The sequence below is a fragment of the Fistularia commersonii genome, chromosome 12 (assembly GCF_037954325.1).
Source record: "Fistularia commersonii isolate RoL2024-O1a breed Wild chromosome 12, RoL_Fcom_v1.0, whole genome shotgun sequence".
Taxonomy (NCBI): Eukaryota; Metazoa; Chordata; class Actinopteri; order Syngnathiformes; family Fistulariidae; genus Fistularia; species Fistularia commersonii.
Genome location: NC_141295.1, coordinates 19677157 through 19699154, shown reverse-complemented (window position 1 = coordinate 19699154; position 21998 = coordinate 19677157). Strand labels below are relative to the sequence as shown.

Here is a 21998-nt window from a genome sequence, read left to right as displayed (position 1 = left end):
GACGGAGATCGAGCAGAACTACGCCAAGCAGCTGAGGTGGGCTTCGGGGCGCCGGCGGATCCCTGGCTTCGCCTCGGGGTTTTATTCTTTTCGAAATGTGATCCCGCTTCTCTTCTCAGGAGCCTGACCAAAAAATATGCCAAGCGAGGAAACAAGGATGATCAGGATTGCAAGTGGGTGCCGCGCCCGCCGATCCACGCTCACTTTGTGTTCGACGAGAAGGTGACGGTTCATCTCCCTTCTTCGCCTCAGATTCAGCAACCACGCGTCCTTCCAGGAGATCCTCAACGAGCTGAACGACTACGCCGGCCAGCGGGAGCTCATCGCCGAAAACATGATGACCGGCATCTGCGTGGAGCTCACAAAGATCATGCAGGACCTCAAACAGGAGCGCAAAACGGTGAGGGTGCGAGGGAGAAGGTCACGGAGGGATCGGCTTTAACCGGCACTGACCGCCAACCACTCCTCCTGCAGCACCTGTCCGATGCCAAGAAGGCCCAGCAGAACCTGGAGAGCAGCTTCAAACACCTGGAAAGCGTGAGTGAACATCTGGACACATATCTTCTCCCTGTTAATACGACGCGGATTCACTCGTTGGTGGGTTCATCCTGCGGTGGGGGCTGCGTGGGAGGCGGGAGGCGGGGTTTAACCTGGACCAATCACAGGGAGGCATATAGAGACGTTCACCCTCTCATTCACTCCTCATGCGGAGACATGAACTGGCGCCACTCGGGCACGCTAGGAGGAGCTAGGAGGTGCTAGGAGGTGCTCGGAGGAGATAGAAGGAGCTCGGAGGGGCAAGGAGGTGCTAGGAGGTGCTCGGTGGAGCTAGGAGGAGCACAGAGGAGCTCGGAGGAGATAGAAGGAGCTCGGAGGATCTCGGAGGTGCTAGGAGTAGCTAGGAGGTGCTCAGAGGAGCTCAGAGGAGCTAGAAGGAGCTAGGAGGTGCTAGGAGGAGCTGGGAGGTGCTAGGAGGAGCTAGGAAGAGCTCAGAGGAGCTCAGAGGAGCTCAGAGGAGCTAGAAGGAGCTAGGAGGTGCTAGGAGGAGCTCAGGAGCTGTGTGGAGTGTGTCTGAGAGCAGAGGGGTGGAAGCTCCGGTAGAAAGTGGGTTCTCCTGGAAGGAGAGCAGACAGGGTCTGCAGCAGATGATCCGCTGGTCCACCCTGGAGGAGAAGACCTCGCGGCGTCTCTGACAGGCCTCACACTCCTCGCCGCCATTCCATCTCTGTGGGTGCGGCACAGAACCTGGGGAACACGTCCTGCAAGGAAAATAGTTTTAGTAGTGTGTGTGTGTGTGTATGTATGCTCACACACCTTCATTCTTTTGGTTGTGTGTGTGTGTGTGTGTGTGTGTGTGTGTGTGCGTGCGTATTTTTTGGCACAAACATGGCATCAGACATGTAAAAGGATGCAGTTCCCTGACCTTTGCTATTGTTCTATTTGTGAATGTGTGTGTGTGTGTGTGTGTGTGTGTGTTTGTGTGTTTGTACTCACACAAACTTTAAAAACATTTTGTGTATTTGTGTATGCATACACTTCAAAAAATGTGTGTATCACTAAGTAAGTGTGTGTATATATCTATGGAAATACACACTTGAATGTGAAAATGAAACGTGTGTGTGTGTGTGTGTGTGTGTGTGTGTGTGTGTGTGTTTTTGGCAGAAACACAGCGTCATTCATACAAGGATGCAGTTCCCTGACCTTCACTAATGGTTTATTTGTATATGTGTGTGTGTGTGTGTGTGTGTGTTTGTACACGAGCTTTAAAATCATTTTTAAAGTGTGAATGTATTTGTGTATACACACAAAAAGTGTATATTTTTTAAAGTAAGTGTATATGGAAATACACACACTTAATTAAAGTGTGTGCATGCTTATATGTGTGTGTGTGTGTGTCTTTTTTTGCAGAACCTCGGCATCAGACATGTAGAAGGAGGCAGTTCCCTGACCTTCGCTAATGTTCCATTTGTGAATCTATGTGTGTGTGTGTGTGTGTGTGTGTGTTTATGCAGACTAAAAAGCGTTACGCCAAGGAGTGGGCGGAGGCTGAAAAAGCCTCGCAGCAGGTGGAGAAGATGGAGAACGACCAGAACGCCACCAAGCCTGATGTGGACAAGGTGAGGTCTGAGGGCCGTCCTCCTTCTTCTCCTCACGCTTTGCATTTTGGTTTGCATCTCCTCACCTGCCCCTCTGCTTCCTCTTCCTCCTTTCTCCTCCCTCTCCATCCGTCCTCCATCCGTCCTCCATCCGTCCTCCATCCGTCCTCCATCCGTCCTCCATCCGTCCTCCATCCGTCCTCGCCAGGCCAGGAATCATTCCCACGCTCGCACACACACGGCCGAGGAGTGCAGGAACGACTACGCTGCGCAGCTGCAGAAGTACAACAAGGAGCAGAACTACTTCTACTACACGGAGATACCGCAAATATTCAACGTGAGGCGTCGACATGCACGCGCAGGCACACACACACACACACACACACACACACAAGCACACACACACACACACACCGACGTGTAACACAAAATAAACACATCCTTGCATTGTCTGCCCCAGACCCATCGTGTCCATGTTATGACTATAAACACAGACTGCATGCCAGACAGTCTGACGTGTGTGTGTGTGTGTGTGTGCGTGTGTGTGTGTGTGTGTGTGTGTGTGCTTGTATATTTGCATGAACAGAAGCTGCAGGACATGGATGAGCGGAGGATCCAGCGTCTGGCCGAGGGCTACGGACGCTTCTCCGAGGTGGAGAAGAAGGTGCTGCCGATCATCTCCAAGTGTCTGGAGGGCATCTCCTCAGCAGGAGGGAAGATCGACAAGAAGCAGGCGGGTTCCTTCTCCGGGTTCGGGAGAGAACGCGCCTTCATTTGGGCGGCATCGGATCACACCTTGCAGTGGCACGCTAACTGTGCCGAGGCAACACGGGCCCGACGGCCTCACTGTTCACTCACCTTCACCGTTTGACCGCTAGTTTTCAAACAAAGTTGATTTCGTTCATTCATCCACGCGTCCGCTCATGCATCGGTCCGTCTCCCGACCCGTCGGGCTGCACAAAGGGGTCGTGGTGGCGCCGAGTCAAACCCGGACGTCAATCGCTGGGACACTTAAAGAGACGTACGACCTTTCACCCCTTCATCTGCACGTCTCTGGACGTACAACCCTCCTGCCGCTCATTCACGTCAAATAGAGACAATTAGCCGCCCTTTCATTCACATTTGACGACGCTCACCCTTTTTATTCACGTACCAGGTAGTAGATGTTGAGGTTCTCTTTGGGAGTGACCAGGATGGAGAGGATCAGGAATGAGTCTATCAGAGGGACAGCACATGTTAGATGTTTTGGAGAGAAGGTCAGAGAAGCCAGACTGAGATGGTTGGGTCATGGACAGAGGAGGGAGAGAGAATATATTGGTAGACGGATGCTGGAATTGGAGCTGCCAGGCAAGAGGTCTGGAGGAAGACCAAAGAGAAGATTTATGGACGTAGTGAGAGAAGATATGAAGGTAGTTGGTGTGAGAGAGGAGGATCCAGAGGATAGGGTTAGATGGAGAAAGTTGACTCGCTGTGGCGACACCTGAAGGGAAAAGCCCAAAGGTGAAGAAGAATCTGTCACAGGGGTGCAGGACATGTATGACCGGGACAAAGTGATGATTGAGATGTTTTGGACATGAACAAAGGAGTGTTCATGTCCAAACCATGGTGAAGATCTGGGTAGAAGGTTGCTGAAGGTGAAGCTGCCAGGCATGAGGTCTGGAGGAAGACCAAAGAGAAGGTTTATGGACACAGTGAGAGAAGATATGAAGGTAGTTGGTGTGAGAGAGGATACAGAGAATAGGGTTAGATGGAGAAAGTTGACTCGCTGTGGCGACACCTGAAGGGAAAAGCCGAAAGAAGAAGAAGAATCAGGTAGAAAAATCTGAGCGTTCACCCTTTCATTTTGCATTCATATGACATTCAAGCGTTCATCCTTGTGACGTGTCATACAATCAACTTTTCACCCTGTTGTTCCCACATGTTGAAGCCCACCAGCATTCACCCTGTAACCGTGAACCCCAGATTTCATAAATTCACTGTTTCCACGTGAGAGGAAGCCGCTTTGTGACGGTTTCCCTCTTGGTTCTCCTCCCGTCAGGACTCCGTCCTGCTGATAGAGCAGCACAAGTCCGGGTTCGAGCGTCCCGGGGACCTGGAGTTTGAAGACTACACGCAGGGAATCAAACCGGCGACCTCCGACTCCAGCCTCCACCCGCCCAAAGTGCGCACCAAGCTCTGGCCTTTTAGCAAGAAGCACAAGGTGAGCGTGGCCTCCCTCCCTGGGTGAATGAGTCGGCTCCTTCCTAACCATCGGACGGGTCCGAGGAGCAGGTTCTGCCGCCCCCCCTCGCCGGGAGCAAAGGGTTCGTCGACCGGTTCTGTTGCCGTGACGACGGCCCTGAAACAAGCCTGAAAAAGACGCCGTGGAATCCTCACCCCACGGCGAGCGGGCGTTCCCGCCCCGCCTCTTTGCCCCCGGGGGGGCGTCTAATTCCTGGCTGCACCCAAACCCTCCATTTCCATCTCAATGGAAAGACCTGCCTCGTCCTCCTTCTTCTGCTCTTTCATGTTCTGCTTTTTTTCCCCGTCTCTCACCAGTTCCACATTTTTCTCAGGTCTCCAAGCAGACCCTTCAAATCCCCCCAACCCCCCCAACCCTCTGCCCCCCCAGGGTCTGCAGCCAACCCCCCTCCATGTGTTTATAACTACAATAAGTCCTAAATGAGTTGTTTACCTCCTCCCTCACCGCTTGTGTCAACCTCTCCCTCTTTTTCCGTTCTAGATCTTGCATGCCGAAAAGCAAACGGTAACCCACGTCTCTGTCACACACACACACACACACACACACACACGGGAGCGGTGTCAGGATGACGGGTGCTGCTTTTTCTTTCCCGCGGAGCTGCAGGGAGCTGCTTGGCCTTCGGAGCTGCCGCCCTCTGCGGGTTGAGAAGGGTGACGGCTGGAAACAGATGTTTGGAGTCTGGCGGACGTTTTCCCGACACGACGCCTCACTTACTTTCTCGACACGCCTCCTGTGATCGGCCGTCTTTAATTACACCGCCAGAGATCCCGCTGGAAGTGCCCGCAGAGGGTCGGATGTTATTTCTACGGCGCCCGATCCCGACCCGGAGGTGAAGATACCTTCACGTAGACCCGGTCCGGACCGGTCTTTAGGATGATCCGCGGAGGCTCCAGACCCCCGGGAGGAGCTCAGCTCAAAGCGTGCCGCCTTCCGCCTCGACCGGAGAGCGCCGGGGTCGGGAGGGACAAACGATCTCACCTTAGTAATACCAGAGGTGCTAACAGATACATGCTAATAGCCGACGCGATGCGAGAGCCGTGCCGTAGATGAAGCCCCGCCCCCTGGGAACCCACCCAATGAGAGAGCGGGAGAAGATATGCGCTTCCTGTCATGCACTGATGAAGGCGCACGAGCGCAGACGGGATACGAGGAGCGCCGCACCATGGGATGGCCAACTATGGCGGCGTCACTAGGGGCTAAGCTAACGCTAACTATAAGCTTTTCCTGTAAGAACGCCTGTTAGCGGTCTTCACGGCGCCGTGTTACGACATCACAGGGGGATTAAAAAGTAAGAATAAGACAAAGAGGATCTGAAGGACCTGACCGGTGTGACTCGACCTTCACCCTTTTCAACCCCCTCCAGCATTCACACACACACACACACACACACACACACACACACACCTGCGATACCGTGCAGGCGACGGAAAGTGTGGCGGTGCCGGCGAGGTTCTTCTCCTTCTTCTCACAGGAAGTCTTTCTGCTGGCAGCCTGCCTCATTTTTCCAGCGATTTGAAAACGTCCTCATGAACGGTCACGTCCCTGAAACTTCTCCGATCTTCACAGCTGCCAGTAGAAATTCAGGTGTCGCTCTTCGTCCTCCTCTGGTTCTTCCAGTCGTGATGTTCTGTCGGTGAAGATCTCAGAGAAAAAGGCGTGGAGGGGTGACCTCTGCTGGCGCATAACACTCCCTCTGCTTTGTGTGTGTGTGTGTGTGTGTGTGTGTGTGTGTGTGTGTGTGTGTGTTGACGTGCAGCCCCCCCCTGCTGAGGACTTCTCCCACCTCCCACCAGAGCAGAGGAAGAAAAGGCTGCAGGCCAAGATTGATGACATTTCCAAGGAGCTGCAGAAGGTGCAGGACGAGAGGTGAGGAGGGTTGAGGAGCAGCAGAGGATTTAGGGAGATGGTTGGATGGATGGATGCATGTCTATTTGTGTGAAGGAGAAGATGGATGGATGGATGGATGGATGGATGTCTTTAGATGCCTGCAGGACATCGGGTACAGATTCGGGTACTTTATCTCCAGATCTTGGAGTCACTCCATTCTTCTTTTTCACTTTATTTTGATCCAATTTTATTTTTGTACCCTCATTCTGCTTATTTATATATAGATGCTGCTCAAAAACATAAAGGGAACCCTAAAGTAACACATCCTAGATCTGAATGAATGAAATATTCTTCTTTTTTCTTTATATTGTTGAATGTGCCGATGACAAAATCACACCAAAATGATCGATGGAAATGAAATGTCTGAACCCGTGGAGGTCTGGACTCCAAATGAAAGTGTAAAAACAAACTCCAGGCTGATCCAACGTTGATGTCATGACCTTAAAACAAGTCCAAATGAATGCGTGTTGTTTCCTAAGTGGACATTTAGATGTCATACAAGTGTGGGTGACTTGGAGTTACGTTGTGTTGCTTCAGTGTTCCCTTTATTTTTAGAGAAGTATATTTACTCATAGTTCTGCTGCCCTTTCTGCCCCCCAGCTGCCCCTCAGGGACAAATAAAGTTTTCTGATTTAGAAGGAAAGTGCACAGACTGTGGCTGGTCCAGGGTTCTTCATCCTCGCCTCCTGTGCAACATGCTAATGGCTTTCTTTCTTCTCCTTTGGTCTTTTCTCTTCAGGGTCTCCACAGCCAATCCACCTTCTCCATCTCACCCTGTTCTTTGGATCCTCCTCTCTCACACCAACGACCTTCATATCCTCTCTCACAACATCTAGGCATCTTCAGTTTGGTCTTTCTCTAGACCGCCGATTCCAACATCCATCTACCAATATATCCACTCCCCCTCCTCTGTCCATGACCCAACCATCTCTGACCTTCTCTCCAAAACATCTAACATGTGCTGTTCCTCTGATAGACTCATTCCTGATCCTCTCCATCCTGGTCACTCCCAAAGAGAACCTCAGCATCTTCATCTCTGCAACCTCCACCTCTGTCTCCTGTCTTCTGGTCACTGGAACAGTTTCTAGTCCAAACATCATCTCTGGTCTCACCAGTGTCTCCTCTACCTTTCCTTTCCTTCTGGCTGATGTTCTTCTATTTCTTCATACCCCTGACACTTTTCTCCACCCATTCCAACCTGCTTGGACCCGTCTCTTCACCTCTTTTCCACATTCTCCTACGTTCTGGACTGTTGACCTTAAGTACCTGAAATCCTCCAGCTTCTTGATCTCCACTCCCTGTAGCCTCACCGTTCCACCCGAGTTCCTCTCATTCACACACATATATTCTGTCTTGCTGCGACTAACTTTCATTCCTCTCCTTTCCAGAGCATACCTCCACCTCTCTAGATGTTCCTCTACCTGTTTTCTGATCTCGCCACAGATCACAATGTCATCTGCAAACATCATGGTCCATGGAGATTCCTGTCTCACCTCATCTGTCAGCCTGTCCATCACCATTGCGAACAAGAAGGGGCTCAGAGCTGATCCCTGATGGAGTCCCACCTCCACCTTGAACTTCTCTGTTACCCCTACAGCACACCGTACCAGTGTCTCACAGCGAGCATACATGTCCTGCACCAGTCAAACATACTTCTCTGCCACTCCAGACTTCCTCATACAATACCAGAGCTCCTCTCTTGGCACCCTGTCATACGCTTTTTCTAGGTCTACAAAAACACAATGCAGCTCCCTCTGGTCTTCTCTGTACTTCTCTATTAGCATTCTCAAAGCAAATATTGCTAATGGTATAGGTTGCTATCAGTGTCTGGACTTTGTGAGCGGGGCTTCATGGCCCGTCTTCCTCAGCTAACATAGTTCAACGTGCTAGAAGTGAGGTCACCTCTGTCACTCCAGCGCTCAGGAGACAAACATCTAAGCGGGCGCTAACCCTGTCTCCTCTCCACGCCCTGTCCGAGCTCAGCGACGCTCTGGAGAAGATGAAGGGTGTGTACGAGCAAAGCCCGGCCATGGGGGACCCCGCCACTCTGGAGCCCAAGATCACGGAAACGGGCCAAAACATCGGGCGGCTGAGGGGCGAGCTGGTCAAATACGAGGTGAACATCCTCAAACACACTCTTCAGGGTTTGGGCCTTGCGTGCATCAAGCATGTGTGTGTGTGTGATGTTTTTTTTCTGGTTTGCCCAATGCAGACGTGGCTGTCGGAGGCAGTGGGCGGAGAGGAATCGTCCAACAGCGTCAACAATAACGTCCAGGATGGGTAAGGCCCGTGGAGCTTCTTGAAGGCTGTTGTTGCTGTGCAGATGTTGCTTCTCTGGTGCTCCAGTGTTCTCCCAAGGTTTGCTCTTGGTGTTTATCTCCAGCTGGCTTATCTTGACTCCCTCCATGAAAAGTGTGTGTGTCAGAGCGGCCCCTGCATAGAGCTCTTTCGGGGTAGCTTCTGGGGTATCATGGGATGGTCCTGTCATTCCAGGGTTGGGTTGAGACGGTCAGGAGAACTCAGATTTTATTTCTGCGGTGCCGATCAGAGTCCCGGTTGTCTGATGAGGGGTTTCCTGCAGAGCAGGCCTGGACCACACTCTTTCAGATGATCTTCAGAAATACAACATCTGCCCCCTCAGGAGTGGCAAAGAAACACGGCTACTAATACCAGCAGCGCTAACAGCTCAAAGCTAATAGCTAAAAATCTGTAGAAATTCTGTAGCTCATCTTCAAGAATGTGGTCCAGAAGGGTCATCGGACAACGGGGTCGTGATCCGGCACCGTCAAACAACATCTGACCGGACTGGACTGTTGGTTTCTCCTCCAGCGGCATCGCGGCCGACCTGTCGCAGGCCATCTACACCGACTTCGACGATGAGTTTGACACCGAGACTCCCATCGGCCAGTGCGTGGCCTTGTACACCTTCGAAGGTACGCGGCCATCTTCGCTTTCTCCACTACCAGCTTGAACGCCTGGAGCCGCATTCCAACAGCCTGTGTGTGTGTGTGTGCTCGTGTGTGTGCTCGTGTGTGTGTGTGTGTGTGTGTGTGTGTCCATGCAGGCGACAGCGAGGGCACCATTTCCATTACGGACGGAGAGCAGCTGAGCATAATGGAGGAGGACCAGGGCTACGGGTGGATGAGGGTCCTCAGAGCCAACGGGGAGGAAGGCTACATACCTTCATCCTATGTCAAAGTCTCGCCGTAACACACACTCCACACACACACACACACACACACACACACTCCACACACACACTCGTGATGGGAAGTTAGTGAAGAGTCCTGGACAATTGTAGCGTGCGTTTCCTCCGCCGGGATGGCTGTTTCTAAAGCTTGGTATGAAGGCTCCTTGTCTCCTCCTTCTCCTCCTCTGCTCTCCGGGTTCCACCTCGGCCTTCGAATGTACCGAGAACCAAGACTCCTCCGCCGTGGATCGGCGTCATTGTAGCCCGACGCCATCTTTGTGGTTTTTGTGGGGACGTTATTCAGAACGGACGCGTGAGCACACGCATATTCCCCATGACGGGCGCCTTTTACACCACGCCCGTGAAACCGCCGTCTTATTGGTGGATCTCGGACGCGAGCCGGGCGGTATTCGCGTGGAAGTTCTCAATAACGTCCTCGGCGTGTCCTCACGCCGCTTTCCCACAAACGTCAACCGAAAAACAAAACTGCTGAACTCTTTTCGAGCCCCCGATTTGGATAATGTGAGCTTGTGAAAATGGCGATGTGATTTATTTTACTTGTAACTGGACAAAAACCACTATTCTACGGAGAACGCTCGTCTTTTCCCATCTCCGCTGAGCCAGAAGGTCCCCGGTCGGATTCCCGGGTGGAGTCTGCATGTCCCGCCCGGGTTCCTCCCACAGTCCCAACACACCCAGGAGGTTCATGGAGACCCTGCATGGTCCTGAGGTGTGGATGAGAGGGTGGATGCCGTGTCTCTGGATGAATGGAGGTCTCTATTTGCGTAAATGAACGTGTGTTTATGAATGAATGAATAATGTGTCTCTGATGACATGAATGAGTGACTGGTTGTATCTGTGTGTGTGTGAGAGGGTGATGGTCGTGGTGACCCTGCGCCGAACTGGCAGCAGATCCAGGGTGGCCCCCCAGCGTCTCCTGGGTTCGCCTCCGATGGAGAACGGACGAATGGTTGAGCGATGTCCTTCCGGCACTAAAATGTGGTCCTCCTCTTTGAGACCATCCCGGGGTTCCCCTCTGCGCCTCGGCCTTCCCGCTCTGAGCTTCCGCCTCTCAAACCTTCTCAGACGTGGCTTGAAGAACCTCCGGCCGCCTCCTCACCCTCCGAACAAAAAAACCCAAACTCTAAATTGCTCCCCTGAGATCTGATCTGGGCCTGTCCTCTCCTGCACTATCACTTTCTCGCAACATTTAAAGCGTTTTATTGATCATCTTTTAAAAAAAAAAAAACAGTTTTGTATTTACATGTGATGTTTGTCTCAAAAGAGAAAATAAAGGCTTTTTTTTTTCCCGGAGTCTCTGATGAGATGCACATTTATTGGAATCGGGGTAAAACAAGGAAATTAAAAGACGCTCTCTCCGGCGCGGCCTCCTCCAGCAGCAGGTCGGACGTGAAGACCCCCAAGGGGGAGTAAACCTTAATGTCTGGAGCTCCTTGGAGTGAAGCACCGTCCCCACGGAAGCCCTGGAAGAACCCCGGGCTTCAAAACACCGCCACGATCCGACGGGGCCTCAGCCGAGCGGGTCGGGGCGCAGCGGCGTGACCTCCACCGGCTCCAGCTTGTCCGACAGGACGCACAGGATCTTGTCGAACTTCTCGTAGCGCTCCTCCCTGCCGGCCTCGGCCCCGGACTGGCCCCAGAAGAGCCGCAGGGCGAACTCCGTCCGGAAGGCCTCCAGCATCTCCGGGACCGGCTCCCAGTCTTCTGCTAGAAGGACGTTGGAGCGGCTGCAATCACTTCCTCCCGCTTCTAGGTGTGTGTTTTTGGGTGTGTGTACCTGTGAGCAGGGCGTGCGCGTGGCGCCGGAAGTCCTGGGCGTGCAGCGCGGCGCCGCGAGCCGACTGCAGGACGTCGTAGAGGAGCTGGCAGCCGCGCCCGCTGTCCTCCACCGGGTCGTCGCCCTCCATCAGCATCAGCAGCGGCACCAGGTGAGGCACGGCGACGGGGCCGCAGACCGCCGACTCTGAGAAGGTTCCCCGAAAAACACGCGGTTGAAATCAGAAGAATTCTGGACCACTGAGGTCGGTTCGTGGATTTGCTTCCTTTCTTCTGCTCGCGGTTGGATTTGGACCAGTCAGTTAGAAAATAACACAATTTTATCAGTGGCTAGCAGTTAGCGGTTAGCGCTACACCCTCTCCCTGTGTCTGCGAGGGGTTCCTCCAGGTTCCTCCAGGTTCCTCCACACTCCAAACACATGGAGGAGGTTCAGTGGAGACCCTACTTTGTCCGGACGTGTGAATGAGTGAGTGAAACGCCAGTGAGTGAACGGTTGGACGTCTACAGATGAGTGTGAATGTTTCCATATCTCCATTTGTGGCCCTCAGAGTTGGACGAGCGACGCTGTGTGGAGGAAGAGGATGTTCTCAGCCCGCATCCTGCACCTCGGGAACGCTCACCGTCTCCGTCGTTCAGCGAGTTCATGAAGGGTTTGAGCTGCTTCTCGAACAGCACGGCGCTCTCCGTGTGGTTCCTCCTCAGCGCTCGCCACGTCATCTCCAGCCGCGTCACCTGCACACACACACACACACACACACACACACACACACACACACACACACACACACACACACACATTCGGGGGAGGGCGTTGAGTCCAGGTCAAGGATGGGCGGATACCTGAGGAGAGGGAAAGGTCCTCCACCTGTGGCATCTCCAGGGCCTTCATCACCGCTGAGAAGGAGTAGAGGTTGTGTGCGTGGTCCTTCAGGGCTCTGGCCAGGAGGATCACCTTGTGCAGGACGGCGGCCCTCTGGCTGACGGTGCCCGTGCAGCCCAGGATGTCCACCGCCACCCCCAGCGCGATCAGGTGGTGCCTGGTGTGTGTGTGAGACAAGGGTAAGACTGTGTGTGTGTGTGTGTGTGTGTGTGTGTGTGTCGGATGGACCACCTCTCCAGAAGGTCTCTCCTCAGCTGGAAGCCGTGGGGCAGGGTGACCAGCTCCAGCCCCGATGCCACTCCCATCATCCTCTTCTGCTCCTCCGTCACCCCCAGGATTCTCGCCACCTGCGGCGGCACATCGATGAGAACCTCCTTCCGTCGCCTCGGCGAAAGAGGCGGCGTCCGGGTCACCTGGCAGTCGACACTGAGCATGTGCAGAGCGGTGGCGTTGGCGTCGGAGCGGTTGAAGTGCTCCTTCAGCGCCAGCAGGACGCCGGGTTCCAGCGGCCGGTTGTTCTCCGGCAGGAGGAGCGACTCGAACTTGTCCAGCTGGAAGCACGAAGACGACTCCACCTGCGGGTGGAGCGGGTTCAGGGGCGAGGAGAACTTCTCAGCGTTCTTCTGCTCCCGTCAGGTTGGAAGGACAATCAACCGTGTCCTTCCGACCTTCTCCTCCTCCTGTCCTCTCTATCTCCTGTCTGGTCCTCATCCAACCTCAGATCTTCTCCATCCCTCCTCTGTCCACGTCCAAACCATCTCAGTCAGACTTTTTCTCCAGAAGGTCTCCCATGATGGACTCCTTGTCCGTCCTCCTCGCTCCCAGAGAGGAACCTCCTCATCTCCATCTCCGCCCCCTGTCTTCTCCTCACCACATCTGCTCTCACCTCCATGTCCTCCACTGTTCCCTTGCCTCTTCTCCACCCTGTCCCTTGTTCTGGACAGTTGTTTGTCCCTCACTACTTAAAGTCCTCCTCCATCTTCTGCACCTCCATCCCCTGTAGCCTCACTGCTCCACCTGGGTTCCTCTCACCAGCATGCCATGCTGCTCCTCCCACCACCTCCCACCTCCTCCTCCACCTCCTTCCACCTCCTCCACCTCCTACCACCTCCTCCTCCACCTCCTACCACCTCCTCCTGCGCTCCCTGACAAATAAAACCATCTCCATGTCCTGAAGGTGCCTCTCAGGAGTCCCACACCAGCCATGGAGATGTTCAGAACTTCTACCTCCCGTAGGAACGTATGGAGTAGTGAATACAAACGTGCGGCCTTCTCCAAGTCTCCGCTTCCGCTTCCTCCTCTGACGGCGGCCGAGGCGAAGCCTCCGCCTTCTCGGCCTCCAGGAACCCGAAGGAGGTCTCGGTGAGCCGGGCTCTGCTCTGCCACTTCTCCTCCGCCCGCAGACGGTCCACGTGACCTTTCCGTTTGGACTGCGGGACCTGGACGGCGAGAGGAGACCGGTCGGTCCTCGGAGGGGGGAGATCTTCCACCGGCGGAGAAGATCCGTCACCTGGACCACCAGCACGTTGTAGAGCGAGGACGGGTCTTCATCCTGGTCCGATGGAGCGGGAGGGAAGACGGTGGAGATCCTGAGCGGCTTGGGTGGAGCTCTGGGGTGCAGCTGGCCGTCAGAACCACGCAGGGTCACACCCCCGCCTGGACGGGGAGATACAAATGTGTGTGTGTGTGTGTGTGTGTGTTTTGCATCTCACACACACACACACACTCGCTGGGCCGGAGTGTGTTACCCGGGTGCGGCGGGCGAGCGTGCCGCGGCCTCGGGCTCAGCAGGGGTTCACTTCCTGTGCGGAACACCGGCGATATGGGGGCGGGGCCAGGGTCTGCTGCCCGGGGGTTCTGAGGAACACCTGGACCAGGATGGAGGACAGAGCTTCCTGAGAGAGGAGCTTCTGAACGCGATCATTCATTCACCCGCTCATCCGCACGTCCGGGCGACGTAGGGTCTCCAGGAACCTCCTGCTGGTGTTTGGACTGCGGGAGGAACCCGGAGAACCACGAGGAACCTCACGCGGGAGAACATGGAGACTCCACACCGTACCCGTCGGCAGGTTGCTGTCGGACTGCGCGGACTGCAGAGACGGCCGGCGACCCACGCTCTCCAGGTTGGCGGGCTGACTTCCACTCCTGCCAGGACGGGAGAGAAGATCTCAGAACATCTCCGCACACCGGAGGCAGAGGTAAGAGGTGAAGGAGCAGAGGGGAGATGTTGGAGGTTCCTCCATCTGCTGTCCAGAAGGACAGCAGACGTCAGACGGTCTGGAGACTGGCGAGAAGAGGCGGAGGAACGAGTGCAGCAGACTGGAACGGGTGGAGAGAAGAAGGAAAGGTGGAAAAGATGGAGGTGAGAGCAGGTTTGGAGACCCTGAGGAGAAGAAGGGAGGCGGAGCTGGAGAGGGTGGAGGAGAAGATGTGGAGGCTCCTCTTTGGGAGGATGAGGAGGATCAGAGGTAGATGTTCTGGAGATAAAGTCACACTGAGATGGTTTGGACAGAGGAGGGATGGAGAAGATCAGGGTAGAAGGACGCTGAGGGTGGAGGAGGTCTATGGATGGAGGCAGGAGATCTTGAACGGAAAGCGAGCAGCTCCTCCCACCTGGACAGCGGGTTGATGACCTGCAGCGTGTCGCCGTGGGCGGCGCTGAAGCTCAGCCTCTTCCCGCGCTCGGAGGTGACCTTCTCGTCCGCCCGCCGCTCGCCGATGACCCGCAGAGGAAGCGTCCTGGCGACGGGCTGGAACGCCACGGCGCCCGAGGCGCGGGAGATGGGCCGCCGCCCGCCCACGTGGAAGCGGATCAGGGCGGGAACGTTGTCGAAGCGGTCGTCCTCAAACTGGAACAGCTCCCGGGAGAAGCCCTGCAGCAGGAACGTGCAGAAGCCACCTGAGAACCGGAGGAACCGAACTCCGCTTTTCTCCAGCGTTTCAAGCTTCTTCTATCGTCCTTCTGCCTCCTCGGCTCGGCGAGGAGCTCCAGAACAGACGCCTCTACGTTTTTCGAGGTTTGTCGGTGAAATTGGAGATATTGAAATAATCAAAAGCATATCTGAGGTCTTCTGTGTGACAGGAGGGACCAGGACCTCCTCCAGCTGATGGAGGCAGTGAAGAAGCTCAGGTGTTTCCTGACAGGAGGTGTCACAACCTCGTGAATTTGACTGGTTTACATTAAAATCGAACGTATTCGTGTATCTGGAAGGTTCTCCTGATGTTTCTCAGTCTAGCGGGTGTTCGGCTGAGGTCTTTGGGTCGTTCCATCAAGATCTGTCTCAGCAGACCTCTGTGGACCTCTGACCTTCAGCCGTTCTTGAAAACCCCCAAACCCACCGGGGCCGGATCGTGGACGGGCGTCCGCCTCCTGCATGGGAGCCGGCAGAAAAACCTCCCCGACCCGTCACGCGAGTACGCCTGCGAGATCCTTCTAGAAGAACGCCGGCGTGATGAGAAATGAGAGGGGACCTCCGGCCGTGAGATGATGGAGGAACACCTCCGCCGAAGTTCTCCCGCCTCCTCTCCGAAAAGGTCTCGGACCTCTGGAGATACGGATAGGTTTCTCCAGGAAGCTGAGGCCGGGCTGAGGACACACCTTTTTGGGCCGAAGGACCACCTTGATGATCTTGAAGTGCATGGGCTGGTTCCTCCAGAAGCAGCTCAGGACGTAGTCTCCCGGAGCAGAGCTGGAGTCGCGGACCAGGAAGTCGCCGTCCCGTCGGAGCAGCGACTCTGCGGCCTGGAGGGGAAACACAAAGTCAGCCGCCGTCCTCCTCCTGAAGATCTCGGAGGAGGATCCGCCGGTGTGGCGAGCACCTCCCGTCCCAGCGACCCGTGGTACCACGCGTGGCTCCTGGGATCCTCGGCGCTGAGCTTCAGCTCCTCCTCCAGCTCCTTCTTCAACGACTCCATTTCCCTGCGACCGCCGAACACCTGAAATCGCAGACGCGCTTTCAGCTTTTGTCGCTTCGGCGAGGAAACCGGAACGCGGCGTCGGCGTGACCTTCTTACCTTCAGCTGGCTGAGATACGCGCTGACGCTCTTCCTCTTACTGGAGGGAAAAATAATCAAAATGTTATCGTGGCTTCCTCCGACCCCGAAGGGCGGACGCCGCCGCCGCCGCCGCCGCCGCCGAGGATTCCCCTCCGACCCCGAGCCGGACCGACGCCGCTCAAAGCCAGGACTTTTAATAGCCTGCCTGTTTGTCCTCCTTCCTTCCTCTCTCAGCTCCACTTCCTGCCTCCCGGCCGGCGGCGTGGAAGCCCAGCGCGGCGGCGGACGCCTCCGCGGGGGACGACCGCCGCCGCGGAGCTTCCATCGCCGCGGCCCGGGTGTCCAACGATCGCTAACGAAAACTCCGGCTGTGAGAAACGCAAACAAAAGCTTTGTGGCAAGAAAACAAATCTCACAGGAGCAGCGACGGATCCGTTACTTCTGCTTTCATTCTGCATTCAATCTATATGATTTATGCTTTAAATCCATGTTAATCCTGTATTCAACCTGTATTAAATTTGAATTTATTTTAAGATGAGATAATTGTTGTGCCAGAGTTTCAAGCGAAAACATGACAATAATAGATAATAGTAGGAAGGAGGGAGAATAAGAAATACAATAAAATATAAAGTGTCAAGGGTAAGGCTATCAAGTGTTTTAAGGTATTAAGTACAACGATTTGAAGATTCCCTGCGGCTGAGGGAAGAGGAATTAAAAAGTCTTAGAAGAATTTAAAAAAAATATATAATTTGTGTGTTTTAAATATGAATTAATTCTTTATAAATTCCATATTGATCCTGTAATAGTTTTGCATCACTTCAAAAATCCAATATGAATGTTCTAAATTATTAATCTTCAGTAAATCTATTATATTCTAAATTAAGTCCATATCAATTCTGTATTAATCCCAAATTAATTTCAAATCAATGAATTATCTAAAGCAATAATGCAAACTAGATGAATCCCATTCTGAAATAATTCCACATTCGTTCTCAATCAAATCCATTTTCATTCTGTATTTATTCCATATTAATCTCGTATCAATGCTATCATCTAAACTAAATGTATTCTAAAGTAAATGGATTCCAGATTAATTCTATATTACTACTGCTTTAATTCCAGATGAATTCCTCTGAATGAACTCTACTTTCATTCTGTTTTAATTCCACATTCATTCTGTATTAATTCGATTCATTTGTATTCATTCACACAAACGCACCTGGAGTCACAGGTGACCCCCCACACACACAGACACACACACACACACACACACACACACACACACACAGCAGTGTGTTTGTGTTATTGTTTCTCCGTGCCCTGTTTGTTTTGTTTTTTCCCCCAAAAGGCGCTATTATCAAGTGACTTCCATGCTTCTTTCTTGCCTTTACCAAGACCTTGGTGGGCTCAGGACCACACTGAGGAGAAGACAGGCGGCAGAGCTGGAAGCCGCAGAGATGAAGATGTGGAATTCTCTTGGGGAGGGACCAGGACGGAGTCCACCAGAGGGACAGCACATGTCAGATGTTTTGGAGAGGTGGTTGGGTCATGGACAGAGGAGGGACAGTGAAGATACTGGTAGATTTTATTGGCATAATTGGAGGTCTAGATGAAGACCAAAGAGAAGATGGGTGGACGTCATGAGAGAGGTTATGAAGTTAGTTGGTGTGATTCGCTGTGGAGACCCCTGAAGGGAACAGCCCAAAAGCAGAGAAGAATTTGTCACAGGGGTGCAGGACATGTATGACCGGGACAAAGTTGATGACTGAGATGGTTTGGACATGAACACTCCTCTGTTCATGTCCAAACAGTGGTGAAGATCTGGGTAGAAGGTTGCTGAAGGTGGAGCCGCCAGGCAGGAGGTCTAGATGAAGACCAAAGAGAGGATGGGTGGACGTCGCGAGAGAGGATACGAAGTCAGTCGTGTGAGAGGAGGATCCAGAGCAAAGGGTTACATGGAGGAGGAGGACTGGCTCTGGAGACCCCTGAAGGCGAAAAGCCCGAAGGAGAAGAAGAAGACCTGGAATTTTAAGGGCCAGAAGACGGGAGGGGGGAACTTCCGGCGAGGCCGTGACGTCAAAGCGAGCAACTTCCGGTTCGAGGGGCGTCGGTCGGCGGCGGCAGAAACACCGGCGATGTCCCGCGGCCCCCGGCGGTCACGCCTTTCCCGCCGCCGGTCGGAACTCCTCACACGGCCGACTGGTTTGTTTCCCGGCAAAAGGTGTGCGCGGCTCTGATTGGCTGTTCCGGAATTGTGCAACAGGTAATAAAGTTTGCCGGAACAAGACGATCACCTCGATCCCAGACAGAAGGGAAGGAAAGGAAAGAAGCCGCGGACGGTTAGGAAGATCTACTCTCGCGTGAAGTCCCGAGGTTCCCGGGAGTCCCGGTCCCGGTCCCGGTCCGGCGGAGCTCCCTACCTGTCAGGCCCCGCGGTGCTCGCTCGTCCCGGGCATGTTCGACGGGCTGCGGCGCAAAACACGCACAATCCCGACCCCCGCTCCTCCCCGCTCCTCCCTCCTCCTGCCGGGCTACGGACGAGTTCCTACAAGTCCTCTCCACCTCCACCTCCACGGCCTCCACGCCCACGGCCTCCACGCCCCGGGACCCACAGCAGAATGCGGAGCATTCCACGGAGCCAGGCGCATGCGCAGTGCTGACACGCCACCTGGCCGCTGACAAGGTGGTGAGTTATGCGCGCGCGCGCACACACACACACACACACACACACACACACACACACACAGGCGGTCCACTGGAAGCATGCAAACCTTCTTCTTCTTCTTCTACTGATATTTGTTTTGACTGTATTTTGTCCTCCTGCCCTGAGGCCCTCTGAGGAGGAGGAGCTGGAGGTGTCCAGCAGCAGAGGAGGCTCTCTAAGACCATGCACAGAGATGTGCCTGAACATGACCTTCTCAGTTTAAGCGCACACACACACACACACACACACGCACACACACACGCATGCATGCTGACACTGCCCTGTCAGCTGCTGCATTTAAAGGAATGCAGGCCTGTAGAAGAACCCTCACCTCCGCCTACTGACCCGACCCGGTTCAGGGTCTGCAGAGTTCCCCTGCAGAACCCCGGCTCCTCCAGGGTTCTGCAGCTGCGGGTGGGATTGTCGGACCTGTTGTTTTGTAAAATGGAGCTTTCTGAGGTTTCAGCCTTGTCAAAGCTATTATTGTATCATATCTGCTGTTAGCATGTAGCTGTTAGCTTTACTGTTATGATCAGCATGGGATCCTCTGCGCCCCCCCGGCCCTCACACTGTCTCTGCCCCCCGGACCGGACGGGGATCCGTCACACGTTTCTCCAAGCGAGTGTGTAGATCACCTTAAAGAACGCGGTCCAGACCTGGTCTACACCTCTGGGCTGGTCCGACTCCCCAGAACGTCGAGGAAAAGTCCATAAATATTTACACGGGTAAAAAAAAAACAACAACAATTCATTCTCTCCTGTTGACCGGAGCAACCATGGACAGCCTTTTCCATAAGCACTCGTGCATCAATGTGTGTGTCTCACACACACACACACACACACACACACACACAGTCATCTTCCTGGGTTTCTTCCTGGGTCTCTGGGTTGCGTTTCTTTCTTTCTTTGTGTTTCCGAGTCGGTAGTTTTAGCACCTGTAAACCTGTGTTTATGTACTTTGGCGTTTGAGTGGAGCCGCATGTTTCCAGAGGCGCCGGTTAATGATTGAAGGTTAACGAGAGGAAAGCCGAGGAGCCGATGGCGCTCTTTCACCCACAGGGGTCAGGCGTGGCTCCTACCTGGGCTTGTCCTCCTGAAGGCCGCCGGCGTGGAACTCGTCCAGGGGGCGGAGCTGCGAGCAGGAGGCGGAGAGGCGGTGCTTCTTGCCGGCGCGCTGGAGGCGGGGGAGGACGCTCTGCCGAAACAGATCCTTGCGCGGCTTCACCTGCGGGAAATGGTCCAGACGGCCGTCACAGAGGTGGGAGAAGTGTGTGTGACTAATTCGTGGCGGGATGTGCGGCGGCGCTTTGTGGAACGCCGCCGCTACGCTGGCAGGTTTTCGTCGTCTCACCAAATCCATAGACGATCCCAGGGAGTGCTTTCGGCTCACACCGCGCCGCATCCGAACCTCTGAGACAACACAAGGAGCGGTTCAGGTCTTAGGCCGTGCACACCTTTACACTTTAGAGTGGAGAAAACGAGAAAGGATAAAAGATTCCTACCGTCCTCATGTCCGTCCGGCAAATACGGAGCTGCGGCGAAAGACACCACATGTTAGCCGCGGAGCGTTCCAGGCAGGAACGTGACCGAAAAGGAAACGTTTCTTCAGCGGTCTCACTGGCCCGCGGGCCGCCAAGGGCCGGCCACGCGTTATAAATCCACCGGAGCGCCGAAAAGGGACCCGAGTCCAGTGGTCGGCGTCCGCGGCGGTGTGAACCGTGCTTGTCTGAGCTCAGGGACTGAAGTGCAGATCATTCGACAGGACGTCTGGGCATCACTTCCACACATATGTCTGTGTCTCCTTTGTTAGAAAGAATCCTATTTCTTCTCCAAGCATTGATTTGGGCGGGAGCCGTCAGAATGTTGTCAAACACTAACTTTTTGTTGAGCGGCAACTTTTGGATCCCGGCCGTCTCGGCTGGCACGTGGACTTTTAAGGCATTCCAAGAGGTGCAAGAGGAGGCCGGGCTCCGCCGCCGGTCACATGACACCCCGAGGTTTTACTCCAAGATGCCTTATAACTTCACGCTATTTAAAGTCCGCCTCCTCTGTGCGGAGAGGACACTCAGTGACACAATAGAATAAGGTCACTTTAGAAAGCGAGTCAGATTTCCAGAGGCTCTCCAACACGAGTCATCATCTTTAACAAGCCTCAAAGTGAATGAATAAAAATACAAATCTCTGGAATCATCTCATGGTTCTGTCTTTTCAATGGAGTGATGTCGAAATGAATCCTGACCCGGATGACGGAGAACCTCCACTGACAGCGACGTCTCAACTATAACGGCGGCCCCAAAACACGCATCTCCAGCGACCCTCTCCATCCCTGCTGTGCTGCAGAGATGAATCCTGTCCGACCAGCACGTTTCTGGGAAATCTGGTGAAAATGCGTCGCGCGAATAGAACCGACGTTACGGTAACCACGCAAGTACCGCAGTCTTCTGTGCAAAGCGCAAGTGAACTTAAGTTCATGCTTGATGGTCCTGTGAGAAACAGTGGAAACCGTGCAGATTCATGAATTTCTCCCCCACACCGCCTCCTCCACCTCCTCCACCTCCTCCGCCTCCTCCGCCTCCTCCACCTCCTCCACCTCCTCCACCTCCTCCACCTCCACGAGCAGGACGCGAAAAGAAGAAGAAAGAAAAGAAGAGGACGCTCGGCGACGGCACCGTGTTCTGTGTTCTGCAGCCTCACCGGGTAAAAGGTCCAGGTTCTGCCTGTGTTTGGAGAGCTGAGCGAGGATGGTCCGCCTGTGAGCGGCGTCCTGGATCCCCGCCTCCTTCAGCTCGCCGTCACTCACGTTCAGCAAGCCCTGGAGCGAGACGACGCGTTTGAGTTGGACTGAAAGCGGGGAGGACGACAACAAGAAGACCCGAACGCGCCAAGAGAAAGCCGTCGAACCTCCAGGCCGTAATATTCCCCCTCCAGGGTCTTGGTGTACTGGGGGAGACCGATCTGTCTCAGCCACCAGGCGATGGAGCGGTTGTTCATGTCTGCTCGGAGAGGCCTGGCGTCCAACACACGCACGTGCACGTACACGTTGAAGAAGAATTCATCGAAAACAAGGAGAAGGTCCGCGGCGGCAGGCAGAGGCGTCGCACCTACCCGAGAACGCCAGGACACTCCTGGGGATCGGCGGCTCGCCCTGACCTCCTTCCTCACTTGTTGCACATCAGCTCTCCAGATCAGTTGCCCTTGATGGAAAC

At 54.2% G+C, this 21998-nt stretch overlaps 2 protein-coding genes across 8 annotated transcripts in view; one reads left to right on the top strand and one right to left on the bottom strand.

The window, feature by feature from the left end:
• trip10b (thyroid hormone receptor interactor 10b) overlaps positions 1-10729 on the top strand; it is a 19723-nt gene extending 8994 nt beyond the window's left edge. Inside the window, exons 2-15 of one of the 2 annotated variants that reach the window (XM_086157618.1) lie at positions 1-36; positions 120-173; positions 253-400; positions 475-537; positions 2013-2117; positions 2305-2433; positions 2683-2829; positions 4135-4296; positions 4819-4842; positions 6095-6204; positions 8209-8341; positions 8438-8505; positions 9055-9158; positions 9290-10729. The exon at positions 1-36 is cut by the window's left edge and continues 80 nt beyond it. In XM_086157618.1, the coding sequence (XP_086013744.1) occupies positions 1-36; positions 120-173; positions 253-400; positions 475-537; positions 2013-2117; positions 2305-2433; positions 2683-2829; positions 4135-4296; positions 4819-4842; positions 6095-6204; positions 8209-8341; positions 8438-8505; positions 9055-9158; positions 9290-9435 (1429 nt within the window). In that variant the 3' untranslated portion in view covers positions 9436-10729. The remainder of the gene's footprint in view (positions 37-119; positions 174-252; positions 401-474; positions 538-2012; positions 2118-2304; positions 2434-2682; positions 2830-4134; positions 4297-4818; positions 4843-6094; positions 6205-8208; positions 8342-8437; positions 8506-9054; positions 9159-9289) is intronic. The other variant, XM_086157617.1, reaches the window with a different exon arrangement.
• Positions 10621-21998, bottom strand: sh2d3a (SH2 domain containing 3A). 6 transcript variants are annotated; one of them, XM_086157612.1, is made up of 20 exons: positions 21898-21998; positions 21694-21799; positions 21487-21604; positions 20295-20324; positions 20144-20202; positions 19872-20017; positions 16108-16147; positions 15913-16029; positions 15692-15835; positions 14707-14966; positions 14153-14238; positions 13842-13961; positions 13604-13749; positions 13356-13532; positions 12507-12668; positions 12325-12440; positions 12079-12250; positions 11834-11945; positions 11214-11399; positions 10621-11143 (listed from the first exon to the last, which is right to left on the bottom strand). In XM_086157612.1, exons 2-20 carry the CDS (start codon positions 21781-21783, stop codon positions 10947-10949), a joined length of 2478 nt encoding a protein of 825 aa, XP_086013738.1. In that variant the 5' UTR covers positions 21784-21799; positions 21898-21998; the 3' UTR covers positions 10621-10946. The 6 variants fall into 6 exon arrangements, with proteins under 6 accessions (XP_086013738.1, XP_086013739.1, XP_086013736.1 ...); XM_086157613.1 differs by having other exon boundaries at positions 10621-11140; XM_086157610.1 differs by having other exon boundaries at positions 12325-12668.